At 41.9% G+C, this 17,067-nt stretch overlaps 1 protein-coding gene across 1 annotated transcript in view; it reads right to left on the bottom strand.

Moving 5' to 3' along the window:
- lyplal1 (lysophospholipase like 1) overlaps window positions 1-17,067 on the bottom strand; it is a 52,757-nt gene that overhangs the window by 21,918 nt on the left and 13,772 nt on the right. Inside the window, exons 2-3 of the mRNA XM_041209196.1 lie at window positions 841-940; window positions 31-200 (exon numbers count right to left, since the gene is read on the bottom strand). Of these exons, the coding sequence (XP_041065130.1) occupies window positions 31-200; window positions 841-940 (270 nt within the window). The remainder of the gene's footprint in view (window positions 1-30; window positions 201-840; window positions 941-17,067) is intronic.

Raw genomic sequence — 17,067 nt, 5'->3', positions numbered from 1 at the left:
AAATATTAGGAAAACTGATAACATTTTTACCTAAGATTAATCTGTCCTTTGCAACTCCAGCTTTGACCTCTTCATCCACCAACCTACCCAGTGTATGGCACATTGAATCCATCGATTCAAGATGTTCCGGACAGTTATTGGAAATTTTGTACCTGTCAAACCACACGTTTGACAGGGTTCCATTCATAGGTGTATATGCTCTGAAAAAGTGATAATAAAAAACAATCAAGTGTGCAAATCAAATTTAGGACAGTTAACTCGTAATTTGAAATTAAGACCACTTAAAAATATGGCAGAACAAGAAAAAGGGTAAACCGGCCATGGTTTAAATGTTGGTACAAAGGTATAAATTTAAATAGTTAAAAAGCTGACTTTTGCATTGTTTACTTTGGCTGTACTACAAAAACGTTAACCTGAAGCCTACTAAATAACTTAGTTATGTTAGAACTTGGCTACAACTGCGAACCAATTGTTCCCATCTCCTATTATCTCTTTTCTGCAACTCACTATAATAAGTGCATGGGAAATACACTGCTATCTCTGAATAGATATATCCATAGCAGAATTCAGAAGACACCAGAAAGTTGATACTTTATCCAATTAAATATTTATATTTAAGATAACAGTGTCAAATATAGAGGTCAAAGAACAGTAATTTCACAAGATTATCAGAGTTGGGTGATTCAGAAAAAATGAATTACAGTATTTATAATTCATCTCTCTTATAAACAAAATGTTACTTAGTAATTTTCTAATTCTGGCTGAGACAATGTGGTTCTAACTTACTGGGTCTTAGGCATATTTGCATTGAACAATTATTTTCAGATAGTTAAATGATACCTTAAAGATGCTGTTGGATAAATTACACGTATGTGTTGAAAAATCAGATCTTGTTTCAGTACATCTTTTATCCATTCTCTTATACCTTGCCCGGTATCACCTAAAAGACAGAAAAAATAAATACCATACAGAGTGTTATGCATTTTTAAGGCCACTACTAAGGCCCAGAACTGTCAATCCATAATGATCTTCAGAACCTCCTGAATATGACTCAATTCACACAAACCTTTCTGGAGCTCTGTGAATGCTTTTAGCGTTGCAAGTTTTGAGAGAAAGGACAAATGGCATGAACATCATCAAAGGGGTGGTGGTGAGTGATCTGACAGTGGAACCTTCAGGGTATGACCTCCCTTGAAAACAAGAGGTCCACACGCAACAGGATCCACACTCTCCCTGCAATATCACTATACATCCTTCACAAATGGAATTTGAATGACAGTCCAGTATGTGACTGTGGTCACCTGGATCAGACTGTTTACCACTGTGAATAAGTGTGACCTACAAAAGTTTGTCGCAAGGTTCAAGACAATCCACCTAATACACAGTGCTGTGACCTGGTTTTCCAACTTAGACTCGTAAAGCAGCAAATTGTCATACAGAACACACAAGTGGCATTTTATCATCATTGGAGCAATGTTTTAACAAGGTTATAAAGCCTTTCAACATAACATGGTTGACAAACCAATTGTCCTTTATGTGCAAGCTCAAAAGATTTCTTACAGTCAATTTAATGTAACAGCAGGGATGTTGGAACAACTTAACATGCTAATTTACCAAGATGTTGTATCTTAATTCAGTGGCTGTATTTCCACATAAATGGAAATGGTTCCACTGCTGAAGCACCAACTCGAACTAGTTTCCTCATAGCGAAGGAAACTCAAAAAAGTTGAGCTAACCTGATTTGCTCCCATCAACAACTAGTTAGAGAACAGTACTGCCAGAGGCAGTCAACTGAACTCATCCAGCATTTTAGTTGGAAATGTGCAGTGGGAACTGAGTAAAATATCTATATTTATAAATATAAAAGCTATTCATATACACACACACTAAAATGTTCACATATAATCAGACAATTCCTGGCATAGGGACATTAGAAATAGGCGCAGGGGTAGGTCAATACAGCCAATTCAATCTGCTCCACCATTCAATAAAATTATGGACAATTTATTGTATTTACATTTCTAACTTTTTCCAGTTCCAGTTTCCAAGCCTGGCCTGCTTAGTATTTCTAGCATTTTCTGTTTTTAAATCATGGCTGAACTTCTACATCAACTCGACTTTCATGTCCTGTCCCCATATCCCTTAATTCCCCTCTATCGAAATCTATCAATCTTAATCTTAAATATACTTATCGCCTGTATATCTACAGCCCTCTGGGGTAGAGAATTCCAAAGATTCACAACCCACCGAGTGAAGAAGTTTCTCAGCATTTCAGTTCTAAATGGTTGATCCCTTATCCTGAGATTATGATGCCTAGTTCTAGAATCTCCAGCCATGATTTACAGCCTATCAGCAGCTATGCTGTCAATGCCTCTTCCAACCTCCACAGAATACGAGTCTATTCTGGTCAATTTATCCTCACTGATTCCTGAGATGACAGGGCTGCCCAATCTAGCAAATCTTTGTTGCACCCCTCTAAGGCAAGTACATTTTTTAAGGAGATCAAAACAGTACATAGTACTCCAGGTGCAACCTCACTGAAACCTATGATCTTGGACTAGATCCCCAATTTTTGGTACGATCCTGTGAGGGACCAGTAACTTTCTGTTTAAAGTAGACTAAGCCTGAGATCCCAGGTACTTACTAAGAGAATAAAGGCACAAGATTCCACAGTTGTTAAACCATGGAATAAACTTTACCAGTTGAAGTGAGAAAAATAAAACAATTTACAATATCTATCTTACACTCTAACATTCAGAATCAACATGAAGTACATGTGAGTTAACAGGCAAACATTGGTTGAAAACACTATACTGCATAATAAATGGCAGATGTGACCAAGACAGATCTCTGCAACCCACCCAGATGTCAGTGTCCACTGTTAGTTACACAATCTTGTTAAAACTCTGCCTCCCCAACAAGGGATTTCCAGTCCTCACCTGCAAAGATCTAGCCTCTGAGTGCCTTCCAAAAATTGCTCTGATTCAGACTGCCTCAAATACTGCTGACCTCCTAATAGTTTACTCTCTTCTCCTGAGACTACATTCCACTGGCTTCCCAAGGCCAAACGCCAGCACCGACTCACAGGCACAACTCCAGATCTTTGGCCAGGCCAATCAGAACACCACTGCTCCAAAGGGTTACCTTTGCCCAAAGGGCCCACAGCACAGGCGTTTCTGCAGCCGTAGATGTGAATTCAGGATGGTATGTTGCCTCCCTGGTGCCAGGGTCAAGGATGTCACTGAACGGCTGCAGGGCATTCTAAAGGGGGAGGGAAAACAGACAGAGATCGTGGTACATATTGGTACCAATGACATAGGTAGAAAGAGGGATGTGGTCCTGCAAGCAGAATTTAGGGAGCGAGGAAACAGATTAAAAAACAGGAACTCAAAAGTAGTAATCTTTGGATTACTTCCGGTGCCATGCGCTACTGAGTATAGAAATAGGAGGTTAGTCCAGATAAATGCGTGGTTGGAGAGATGGTGTAGGAGGGAGGGCTTTAGATTTCTGGGGTATTGGGGCCGTTTCTAGGGGCGGTGGGACCTGTACAAGGCGGACTGCTTGCACCTGAACTGAAATGGGACCAACATCCTTGCAGGGAGGTTTGCTAGTGCTGTTGGGGAGGGTTTAAACTAACTTGGCAGGGGGATGGCATCCTGAGAGGAGGTTCAGCAGGGGGAGATGCACAGAAAAAATTAGAAGAGAGAGCAAGTGAGTCTGGGAGGCATAGAAATTATAGGCCAGTTAAGGCACAAGGGAGTTTGGCAAGGATGGATGGCATTTATTTTAATGCAAGGGTCTGAAGAATAAGGCAGATGAGTTGAGGGCACATATTAACACGTCAAAGTATGATGTCATTGCTGTCACAGAGACATGGTTGAGAGAGGGGCAGGATTGGCAGCTCAATATTCCAGGATTTTGGGTCTTCAGGCAAGACAAGGAAGGAGGTAAGAGGGAGTATTGCAATATTAATCAAGGAATCAATTAAAGCAGTAAGGAGGGATGACATCTTAGAAGGCTCCTCAAACGAAGCCATATGGATAGAACTGAAAAACAAAAAAGGAGCAATCACATTGCTGGGAGTGTACTACAGGCCCCCAAATAATCAGAACGAAATAGAAAAGCAGATATGTAAGCAAATTTCAGATAAGTGTAAAAATAATAGGGTAGTAATCGTGGGGGATTTCAAATTCCCCAACATTAATTGGCTTAGTCATAGTGTAATAGGTTTAGAGGGAATGGAATTCTTAAAATGCATTCAGGAGAACTTTTTAAGTCAGTACGTAGAAGGTCCTACAAGAGAAAGGACGGTCCTGGACTTAATTTTAGGGAATGACGACGGGCAAGTGGTAGAGGTATCAGTGGGGGAGAATTTTGCAGATAGTGATCATAACTCCATTAGATTCAAGGTTCTTATGGAAAAGGATAAGGATGGGCCAGAAATCAGAGTTCTAAATTGGGGGAAGGGCGATTTTAATAAGATCAGATATGATTTGGCCAGAGTGGACTGGGAGCAGCTACTTTTAGGTAAATCTGCGTCAAAGCAGTGGGACTCATTCAAGAAGGAAACAGGGAGAGTACAGAGCCAACATATTCCAGTAAAGACAAAGGGTGGGACCAACAAATCCAGGGGATCCTGGATGTTGAGGGATATACAGGATTGGATAAAGAGAAAAAGGGAGGCATATGGCAGACACTGAGGGTTCAAAACAGCGGAAGCCCTGGAGAAGTATAGAATGTGTAGGGGGGAACTTAAAAAGGAAATTAGGAGAGCAAAAATGGGGCATGAAAAAACATTGGCAGGTAAAATAAAGGAAAATTCAAAGTTATTTTATAAGTATATTATAAGTGGATAACTAGGGAAAGAATAGGGCCATTAAGGACCATAGTGGTAATGTGTGTGGAGCTGGAAGACGTAGGTAGGGTTCTAAATGAATACTTTGTGTCGGTGTTCGCAAGTGACAGAGACGATGTGGGTATGGAATTCAGGCAGAAGGACTGTGATATAATTAAAGAAATTAGCATAGAAAGGGAGGAGGTTCTATGTGGTCTGGCAGGCTTAAAAGTAGATAAATCTCCAGGCCTGGATGAAATGTATCCCAGGTTGTTGAGTGAGGAAAGGGAGGAGATAGCAGGGGCGCTAGTAATAACTTTCAATCCCTCTCTGGCCACAGGAGAGGTGCCAGAGGACTGGAGGACAACCAATTTGGTACCGTTATTCAAGAAGGGAGGAAGGGATAAACCAGGGAACTACAGGCCAGTCAGTCTAACCTCAGTGGTGGGGAAACTATTGGAAGCAATTCTGAGGGTCAGAATTAATCTACACTTTGAAAGGCAGGGATTAATTAAGGACAGTCAGCATGGATTTGTTAAGGGGCGGTCATGTCTGACCAATTTGAATTTTTCAAAGAGGTGAACAGTGTGTAGATGAGGGCAATGCAGTTGGCGTAATTTACCTGGACTTCAGCAAGGCTTTTGATAAGCTCCCACATGGGAGACTGATAATGACGGTAAGAGCCCATGAGATACAAGGCAATTTGGCAAATTGGATCGAGAATTGACTGAGTGGCAGGAAGTAGAGGGTGATGGTCGAGGGGTGTTTTTGTGACTGGATGCCTGTGCCCAGTGGGGTTCCACAGGGATCGGTGCTGGGTCCCTTTCTGTTTGTGGTATATATAAACAATTTAGACCTGAATGTAGGAGGGTTGATCAGTAAGTTCGTGGTAAATAGAGAGGAGGATAGCCTTAGATTACAGAAGGATATAGACAGGCTGGTCAGATGGGCTGATCAGTGGCAAATGGAATTTAATCCGGATAAATGTGAGGTGATGCACATGGGCAGGACAAACAAGGCATGGGAATACACGATGGATGGTAGGACTCTGGGAAGCACCGAGGATCAGAGGGACCTTGATGTGCACGTCCACTGGTCCCTTAAGGTAGTGGGACAGGTAGATAAGATGGTTAAGAAGGCATATGGGATACTTGCCTTTATTAGCTGAGGCATAGAATAGAAGAGCAGGAAGGCTATGCTGGAACTGTATAAAATACTGGTTAGGCCACAGCTAGAGTATTGCGTGCAGTTCTGAAATCCACATTATAGGAAGGAGGTGATTACACTGGAGAGAGTGCAGAGGAGATTTACCAGGATGTTGCCTGGACTGGAGAGTTTTAGTTATGAGGAGAGATTGGATAGACTGGGGTTATTTTCCCTGGAGCAGAGGAGAATGAGGGGGAACATGATTGAGGTGTATAAAATTATGAGGGGCATAGATAGGGTAGACAGGAAGGATCTATTCCCCTTGGTGGAGGGATCAATAACCAGGGGTCATAGATTTAAGTAAGGGGCAACAGGTTTAGAGGGGATGCGAGGAAGAATTTTTTCACCCGGAGGGTGGCGGGAATCTTGAACTCACTGCCTAAAAGGGTGGTAGAGGCAGAAACCGTCATAACATTTAGGAAGTATTTGGATATGCACTTGCGATGCCATGGCATACAAGGCTATGGGCCTAGTGCTGGAAAATGGGATTAGAATAGGTACTTGTTTGACCGATGCAGACTCAATGGGCCGAAGAGCCTTTTTCTGTGCTGTAGACCTCTATGACACTTTGACACAGAGTTACCATCTTTTCACTGCCTTTTGAGCTCTCTAGAGCTTCTCCCGAGCCCTTACTCTATGGAGCCTGCCATCTGAAGCACTACTGCTACTTGGAGCCTCTTTCTTAGAGACCTTGGTCTTTCTCCTTGGGTCCCCTCTCTCTCTGGGACCTTTCCCTGGGTTCCCTCCTCTCAGTCTCAGGATTCCCCTAGTTATTTTGCCAAACTTCGGTCCCATGTTTGCACCATGCAGACACACTTCTGATATCCCTGATGCCTTCTAACTCAAAAACCCTTGCGATGAAGGCCAACTACCATTTACCTTCCTAATTGGTTGTTGCACCTGCATGCTAGCTTTTAGTGACTCATGAACATGTTCCTTTGGACATTAACATTTCTCAACCTCTCACCATTTAAGAAATACTCTGTATTTCTGTTTTTTTCTACCAAAGTGGATAACTTATTCACATTATATTCTATCTATCATGTTCTTGCCCACTCACTTAACCTGTCCAAATCCCCTTGAAGCCTCCTTGCACCCTCCTCACAATTTACATTCCCACCTAGTTTTGTGTCATCGGCAAATTTGGAAATATTGCATTTACATACATTGCGGACAGCTCTGGCCCCAACACTGATCCTTGCAGTCCCTCACTAGTAACAGCTTGCCATCCTGAGAATGACCCACTTATTCCTACTCCCTGTTTTCTGTCTGTTAACCAATTCTCAAACAATATCAGTGAATTACCCCAAATCCCATGGGCTCTAATTTTGCTTGCTAATCTCCTGTGTGGGACCTTATTAAAAGCCTTTTGAAAATCCAAATACACCAACCCACTGGTTCCCCTTTATCTATGCTACAAGTAACATCCTCAAAAAACTCTAAAAGGTTTGTCAAACATGATTTTGCATTCATAAATCAATACTGACTCTGGCGAAACGTCATTATTTCTAAGTGTCCAGTTATCAAATCATTTATAATAGATTCTAACATTTTCCTTACTATTGATGTTAAACAGGTCTGTAGTTCTCCGTTTTCTCACTCCCTCCCTTCTTAAATAGTGAGGTTACAATTGCTACTTTCCAGCCTACAGGAGCTTTCCAGAATCTATAGAGTTTTGCAAGATAACCAATGCATTCACTGTCTCTATAGCCAACCCCTTCAACGCTTTGGGATGTAGCTCATCTGGTCCAGAGATTTATCAACCTTCAATCCAATTAATTTTTCAAGTACTACCTCTTCATTAATATTAATTTCTTTCACTTCCTCATTTTCACAAGTTCCCCTTGGTTCCATAGTATTTCTGGGAGATTTTCTACATTTTCCTCTGTGAAGATAGGCACAAAGTAATTGTTTAGTTTCTCCATCATTTCCCTGCTCTCCATTATAAATTCTCTTGTCTCTGCCTGTAATGGACCCACTTTTGTCCTTGCTAATCTTTTCCTTTTCACATACCTAAAGAAGCTTTTACAGTCCGTCTCTATGTTTCTTGTTAGCTTATTCTCTTTTCCCTACCTTTTTCAGTTTCTTGGTCCTCCTTTGTTAGATTCTAAATTGCTCCCAATCCTTGGGCTTACGACCTTTTCCGGCAACTTTATAAGCCAATTCCTTTGATCAAATGCAATCTTTAATTTCTTTTGTTAGCCAGTTATTTAACATTCCTGTTCTGTTTTTGTGGATTAGAGAAATGTATATTTGTTATAGACTATGTAATACTTCTTTAAATACTAGTCATTGCCTTTCTACTGTCAAATGTTTTAATGTATTTTCCAAATCCACTATAGCCAACTTGCCCCTCATACCTTCATAGTTTCCTTTGTTCAGATTTACAACCCTAGCTTCAGAATGAACCATATCACTTTCAAATTTAATGTAAAATTCTATCATATTATGATCACTATTTCCTAAAGGGTCATTTACAGCAAGACTATTAATTAGTTCTTTCTCATTACATAATACTAAATCTAAAATATCCCGATCCCTAGTTGGTTCTTAAAATCTACTGCTCCAGAAAGCCATCTTCTACATATTCCAGGAGTTTATCCTCTGCAGCATTAGTGCTGTTAAGATTTACCCAGTCTATATGTAAATTGCAGTTGCCCATTATTACAGTATTATCCATGTTACATGCAGCTCTAAATTTTTCCTGATTGATACCGTGCCCAACATTACCACTACAGTTTGGTGGCCGAGAAACAACTCTCACCAATGTTTGCTGCCTCCTGCTGTTTCTTAGCTCCACCCAAACCTGATCCTTCGATCTAGGATCCTCTCTTACCAATGTACTGATCTCGTTCCTTATTCATTGCACTACCCCACCTCTTTTTCCTTTTTGCCTATCCTTTCTAAATGATGAATATCCTTGAATACTCAGCTTACAGTTTTGGTCACCATGTAACCACGTCTCCATAATGGCAATTAAATCATATCCATTTACCTTTATTTGTGCTTTCAAATCATTTACCTTGTTGCGAATGCTGCGTGCATTCAAATAGGGTGCTTTTAACTTTGCCTTTTTAACATTATTCTGCATTCTAATCCTTGTTTAAAATGCTTGTTTAAAATTAATTTTGTGGGATGTGGGCATTGCTGATTAGGCCAGCATTTATTGCCCATCTCCCTTACCCTTGAGAAGGTGGTGATGAGATGCCTTCTTGAACCACTGCAGTTCATGTGGTATACCCACAGTGCTGTTAGGGAGAGAGTTCCAGGATTTTGACCCAGCCACAGTGAAGGAACGACGATATAGTTGCAAGTCAGGATGGTAAGTGGCTTGGAGGGCAACTTCCAGGTGGTGGTGTTCTCGTGTGTATGCTATCCTTGTCCTTCTAGATGGTAGCAGTCGTGCGATTAGAGGGTGCTGGTGGAGCAGCCTTGGTGAGTTCCTGCAGTACATCTTGTAGATGGTACACAGTGCTGCCACTGTATGTCAGTGGTGGAGGGAGTTAATGTTTGTGGATGGGGTGCCAATCAAGCAGGTTGCTTTGTCCTGGATGGTGTCAAGCATCTTCAGTGTTGTTGGAGCTGCACTCATCCAGGCAAGTGGAGAGTATTCCATCACAATACTCCTGACTTGTGTTCTGTAGATGGTGGACAGGCTTTGGGGAGTCAGGAGGTGACTTATTCGCTGCAGGATTCCTGGCTTCTGACCTGCTCTTATAGCCACAGTATTTATATTTGTCCAGTTCAGTTTCTGGTCAATGGTAACCCCCAGGATGTTGATAGTGGGAGATTCAGAGATGGTAATGTCCCTCAATGACAGGGGGTGATGATTGGATTCTCTTATTAGAGATGGTCATTGCCTGGCACTTGTGTGGCACAAATGTTACTTGCTACTTGTCAGCCCAAGCCTGGATATTGTCCAGGCCTTGCTGCATTTGGACATGGACTGCTTCAGTAACCGAGGAGTGGCGAATGGTGCTGAACATTGTGCCATCATCAGTGAAAAATAATCAGTGAACACCCCCACTTCTGACTTTATGATGGAAGGAAGGCCATTGATGAAGCAGCTGAAGATGGTTGGGCCGAGGACGCTACCCTGAGAAACTCCTGCAGTGATGCCCTGGAACTGAGATGATTGACCTCCAATAACTGTAACCATCTTCCTTTGTGCTAGGTATGACGCCAACCAGCAGAGAGCTTTCTTCCTGCTTCCCATTGACTCCAGTTTTGCTAGAGCTCCTTGATGTCACACTTGGTCAAATGTGGACTTGATGTCAAGGGCAGTCACTCTTGCCTCACCTCTGAAGTTCAGCTCTTTTATCCATGTTTGAACCAAGGCTGTAATAATGTCAAGTGCTGAGTGGCCTTGGCGGAACCCAAACTGAGCATCAGTGAGCAGGTTATTGCTAAGGAAGTGCCACTTGAAAGCACTGTTGATGATCCCTTCCATCACTTTACTGATGATCAAGAGTAGTGGCGGTAATTGGTCGGGTTGGATTTGCCTTGCTTTTTGTGCACAGGGCATACCTGGCAATTTTCCCTAATGACGGGTAGATGGCAGTGTTGTAGCTGTACTGGAACAGCTTGGCTAGGGGCGTGGCAAGCTCTGGATCCCAAGTCTTCAATACTATTGCCAGAATATTGTCAGGGCCCATAGACTTTGCAGTGTCCAGTGCCTTCAATATGTCTGCCTTACAATTTTGCTTACTACTTTTCTACTTCCTGTTACCAGTTTTGCTTCTCTCCAATCTGAGCTCCCTCTCAGGTTCCCACCCCACTGTGAATCTAGATTAAACCCTCCTCAGCAGCACTAGCAAATCTCCCTGGGAGGGAGATTTAGTTCCAGTCCTACTAAGGTGCAACCTGTTCATTTTATACAGGTCCACCTGCCCCAGAACTGGTCCCAAATCCTCAGAAATCTGATGCCCTCTCTCCTACATCACTTCTCCAGCCACATGTTGAGTTGCTTAATTCTATTCCTACGCTCACGAGCAAGTGGCACTGGGAGTCATCCTGAGATTACTGCTTTTGAGGTCTTGCTTTCTGATTTCTTTCTTAACTTCCTAACATTTGCTTTCAGGACCTCATCCCTCTTCCTACCTATGTCGGTGGTACCAATTGTACCATGACATCTGGCTGTTCATCCTCCCCAAGAAGAATGTCTAGCAGCCATTCTGTGACATCTTTGACTCTGGTACCAGGGAGGCAACATGCCATCCTGGAGTCATGTCCACGGCCACAGAAATGCCTGTCTGCTTCGCTAACTAACGAATCCCCTATTACTATTGCTCTTCCAATCTTCTTCCTCCCCCCCTGTGCAGCTGAACCACCTGTGGTGCCACGGATTTGACTCTTGCTGCGCTCCTCTGAGGAACCATCATCCTCACCAGCATCCAAAATGGAAAAACGGTCAACAAATGAGATCAATTCAAGGGACTCCTACTCCACCTGCTTGGTTCTCTTAAGAGTGCCCATTCCTCTCTGCCTACAGGCTCCTAACCTCCGGTGTGACCACTTCCCTAAATGTGCTATCCATGTAGCTCCCTGCCTCATGGATGCACCACAGTGCCTCCAGCTGCTGCTCAAGTTCTGAAACTTGTAGTTCAAGCTTCTGCAGCTGGTGACATTTCCTGCAGATGTGTTTGTCTAGGGCACACGGTGCTTCCATGACGTCCCACTTGCCACAGGATGCACGTTCCACTCGGTTGAGCTGACCTGCCATACCTTAACTTTACATACTATTGATTATAAGTAGAATAACTTACCAGTTACTCAGCAATCAGCTTCTTCCCCTGTACTGAAGAAAGAACCAAATACTGGAGGCTGAGAAAGGTAGAAAAAGGAGCACCTCCTTCACCTATTCACCGAATTCCCTCACTCCCCAAACTCCCAGCTTCTCAATCTGTTCAAGTCACACTCAGCTCCTGTGTAGCCTCTTTGCCTCCTCCTCATAGCTTACTTCCCATCTAGCTTTGTGCCGTCAGGAAACTTGGATGCATAAACTTGAACTCCTCATCTATGTCATTGATACAGGTTGTAAATCGCTGAGGCCCAAGGATGGATCTTTATGACATTCCACAAGTTACATCTTGCCATGCCGAAAATAACTTGACTATTCCTCCTACTTTCTTACCATTAACCAATTTTCAAACCATACAAATATTACCCCCAATCTCATGAGCCTTATTTTTGTGCAACAAGCTCCCCTGTTGCATCTTATCAAATGCCTTCTGAAAATCAAAATACATCCACTGATTCCCCTTGGTCTACCCGGCTAGTTAAACTGTGCAAAATACTAACACATTTGTCAAATGTGATTCTCCTTTCAAAAAAGCATGTTGACAGTATCTAATCATAGTGATTCTCCAAGTGCCCTAATACCTTGCCCTTAATAATAGATTCTGTCATTTTCAAGTGACTTTTCCTTGGCACTCAGGTGTTTCAACAGGCAACTTGATTTCTGGGCTCTCAGCCAAGTATACGTAATGAGGCTTGGCTGAGAGCCCAGAATTCCTTTAGCCTGTTGAAACACCTGAGCTTCAGGGAAAACGCTGCTTGATTTGAGAGCTCTGGCTCTCAGATCTATTTCACAATGTTTATTTACACAAGATAAACAGTTTCAAGTGCTTACAGTTTGATACATTTAAAAGTTTGGATGACTGATACTTTTATTGAGCTATGGTAAAAAAGAATACTTTTTAAAGAAAGTGGAAAGTCATCAATGATTTTTTTTAAACACAACCTACTTTCACTATAGGGTTTGTTGCTTCCAAAGTGTATAGTGGGTAAATGGACATGGAAGTGCCATAGCTTGGGGTGGGGACATGAGGGGCCATGAGGTGGGTGGGGTGCATACCTTGGCATGGGGGGGGGGGGGTGCGGTCATGAGGGTGACCTTTTGAACTTACCTTTCAAAAGGTTCCCTTATGCAGACTATGGTTCACAACACCTCTGAGGTGCCGTGAACCGCGGCTCTTTGAAAAGCTGGCTTGACTCCATGAAAATTGCAGAGGACTAGGACATGCCTATCATCACAATGGAGAAAGCCAGGTCAGGAATGTAGGATGCAGGCTCAGGACCTGAACTAGCCTGCACCCTTAAAACGCACTCCCGAAAATCAGAAACCTTGGGAATGCAGTTTGCATCCCAGAATAGGGACCCACCCACTATTTTTAAAGGGCTCCAAAGTCTTCCCGACTTGGTGAAAATCCAGCCCAAAATATTTGCTTGACAGCTCTTCTGTTTCTTCTTCCTGTTATTTCTCTTGTCTCAAAGGGACTCGAAGTGTCCTTTCATTAACTTCTTCCTTTTTATGTACTTATGAAATCTCTTACAATCTGTTTTTATATTTTTTAATGAATCTATTCTCACATTCTATTTTCACCCTCTTTATCAATTTACTAATCATAGCAAATATATTTCTAAGTTTTTTATATTCACACACTTCGTATTTTATATAAAACTGCATATTAATTCTTGAAATTAATATTTGTGCTATTTAGATTTTCCTATCCTGGAACGTAAAGCATTATTTTTCATTTACTGTTTTTGACTTGTATATCTTTCCTTTAATTTGAAAAACAAAATAGTTCATCATCAAATACAATTACTAATTTTATAAATACTTTTGAATAATGTTAATTCTTCTGTAAAATGAGGTAAGCATTGAAAGCCATTATCCTTTGACCCAGAGAATCATGCAAATATTATACGCCTTCATAACACACATACAAAAACATAAATAAAGATAAGATGCAGAATTTTTTCTCCCTGTAAACCATGCATTCCTGAACAAAGATATTATAAAATAGGAAATATTGCAATTAAATTTGGAGTGCGTATTTAACACAAGAGGAACATGTTAATGATTTATCAATTCATGCAACGGATAAAGCTATGGTTAAGACGTGCGGAAATCAAAGGAAATTCGAAACATCCTTCTTAGCTAAAGTTAAATTAGAATGCTAAACACATGTTACTGTAAGCTCTGTCGATGGTGGAAAGGCCCCAGGGAGTCAGGAACCGAGTAAGTCCCCACAGAATAGGCAGCCTCTGACCTGCGTTTGCAGCCACAGTATTTATGCAACTGGTCTAGTTATGTTTCTGGTCAGTGGTGATCCCTGAATGATGTGGGGGATTTGACAATGGCAGTACCATTGAATGACAAAGGGAGATGATTATACTCTCTCTTGGGAATGGTCATTCCCTGGCACTTATGTGATCTGAATGCTACTTGCTACTTATCAGCCTAAGCCTGAATTTTGCCCAGGTATTGCTGTATGCAGACACAGAATGTTTCACTATCTAACAAGTTGCAAATGGAACTGAATATTGTACAATCATCAGTGAACAATACTTTTAATCTTACAATGGTCATTATGAAACAGCTGAAGATGGTTGGGCCTAGGAAATTGTTCTGAGGAACTCACCTTTTCTTGCTATCACATAGTGTGACTAATTTGATTGAAGGCTGGCTTCTGTGTTGATGGGGACCTCAGGAGGAGGCAGAGATGGATTGTCTACCTGTCACTTCTGGCTGAAAATGGTCAGAAATGCTTCAGCCTTGTCTTTTGCACCTACATGCTGGACTCAGCCATCGGAGAAGATGGGACATTGATGGACCCTCCTTCTCCAGCTAGTTGTTTTAATTGTCCACCACCATTCATAACCTGATGTGGTAGGACTCCAAAGCTTTGATCTGACCTATTGGTCATGTGATGCTCAGGTCTGTCTATAGCATTATGCTTCCATTGTTTAGCCTGCATGTAGTCCTGTGTTGTACCTTCACACAACACAATGGAGGGGGCCTTCAGTATGAAGGCAGGACTTTGTCTCCGCAAGGACTGTGAGGTGGTCATTCCTACCAATACTGTCATGGACTGGTGCATCTGTGACATGTGGACTTCTAGGTGAGAAATAGGTCAAGCAGGTTTTTCCCTTGTGTTGCTTTTCTCACCACCTGCCACAAGCACAGTCTAGCAGCTATATCCTTCAGGACTCAGTCAGCTTAGTCAATAGTGATGCTACTCAGCCACTCTTGCTGATGGAAATGGAAGTCCCCTACCCAGAGTCCATTATATCCTCTTGCTTTCCTCAGTGTCTCTTCCTAGTAATGCTTAACATGGTGAGTACAGATTCATCACCTAAGGGAGGACTATAACCTGTAATCAGCAGGAGGTTTCGCTGCCCATTTTTGACTTTCTGGAATCAATGTTAAGGAACCTCAGGCATTCTATGCCAACTGTATATCACTGCACTATCACTTCTGGTGGATATATCTTACAGGTGGAACAGAGCAAACCAAGGGATGTTAACGGAGGAGTCTGGGGCGTTAGCTAATGGGTATGATTCTGAGAGCATGACTATGCCAGTTTGTTGTTCGACTGGACATTACAAGTCCCTTGGCGCTGATAAAGAGGACTTTGCAGAGTTGACTGAGCTAGGTGCGAGATGCTGTGCCTGAATCTAATGCTAGTTTGATGCTGGTTGGTCTGTTCCTCAAAGGAATGTAGACCCATTGAGGGTCATGATTTTTTAAAATGCTTTCCATTGCTTATCTATTGATGTATCCTTTAATCTAATTCTGGCTTTAGTTACAGGGAGACACTAGAGAAACTGGGACTTCTTTCATTAGAATAAATCAGGTTGAGAAGGGATCTGATAGATATGCTAAAAGTTAGCTAGTTTTGTGAGGTAAGTGAAGACAAACCATTTCCTCAGGTTAATGAGTTAGAAACTAGATGGAATTAGTTCTCACTAAAAGAATGAAGAGAAGTGTTAGGACAATCTCTTTTGTATTCAATGAGCTGTTCAGTCATGGATGTTCCACTAGAAACAGTGGTGGACGCAGATTTCATAATAGTTTTTATAAAGGAAGTGAATAATTATTTGAAAAATATACATTTGAAAGGTAATGGACAAAGGGCAGAGAATTAGTGAAATTAGTAGCTCTTTGAAAGCTGGCACAGGCACAATGGCTCTTCTATGCTATCAAATTTTATGATGATGCCAAATTTAGCCTTGCTGCGTTACTCTGGATCTGAGCTGAGAAGGAACAAAGAACACGTTAATCTTTCATTTTTCTTCAATTGCCATAATTTGGGATTTTACACTGGAGATATGCTGAGGTCCATGTCACAGCCACTTCCATAAGTGAATTACGAGTCCCCTATGACCTGGGCCCAGATTTTCACGAAGTCGTGAAATGATGCTGGGACCCCAGATTTGGAACTCCCACCTCAATTTCCAATAAATCCTATTCTCGCTGGGGATGGTGGGGTGGGGAACGGGGGTCGGATGTGATTCACATATGGGGGAAAACGGAAACCCGAACCCAGCAGGGCCATTTGAACTCAGTGCTGACTTCAAACCAACCCCATTTTTGCTGGAGCAAGATCAGTTTCCCACAGGGTGATTTAAGATTTTTAAGAGTAGACGTGCATGTGCAATAAAAGGTGGATAAGGTCTGTGGAACACTCAAGCTATTTATAAATACCCTGCTCTTTAAATTTAGGAAAAAAAACAGCCTGTTGCTTTTCTGGAGTTGAAAAAAAATCAGTGTTTCCAATTCAATAGCTGTTTTTTGACATAAGCCTATGGACTATCATTATAGTATTATTACTGTTTGACTGCTTCCACAACCTATCATTATCACAGTGGTGAGGGGGGGGGGAGGGGCCTCTAAGTTCACAGTTTGATTGCTAAGTCAAATAAGTTATGAAAGCATTACCTATCTTTGGTCTGAGGCTATGAATACAAATGTTTGTTTCTATGAAGAATTTAAATCTATTGAATGCACTTTTATCAATTAAGAATATTTTCACATAGTGAAGTCTGTAATAGATACTTAGGCCTTACGTTATTTCATCTCAGTCTGCCCATATTGGATACGGTGTGAGTTGGCAGGGAGGCTGTAAGCGCAAAGGGCGGTGGGATCATGGGTTGGCACTAAGTTGGCATAGCAACAATAAGGGGCCATTGGGTGGCAGAGGGGCATAGGTTGGCATGGAGGATATGAGGGACCATGG

The sequence above is a fragment of the Carcharodon carcharias genome, chromosome 2, assembly GCF_017639515.1.
Source record: "Carcharodon carcharias isolate sCarCar2 chromosome 2, sCarCar2.pri, whole genome shotgun sequence".
Lineage (NCBI taxonomy): Eukaryota > Metazoa > Chordata > Chondrichthyes > Lamniformes > Lamnidae > Carcharodon > Carcharodon carcharias.
This window is presented reverse-complemented; position numbering and strand designations above follow the sequence as displayed.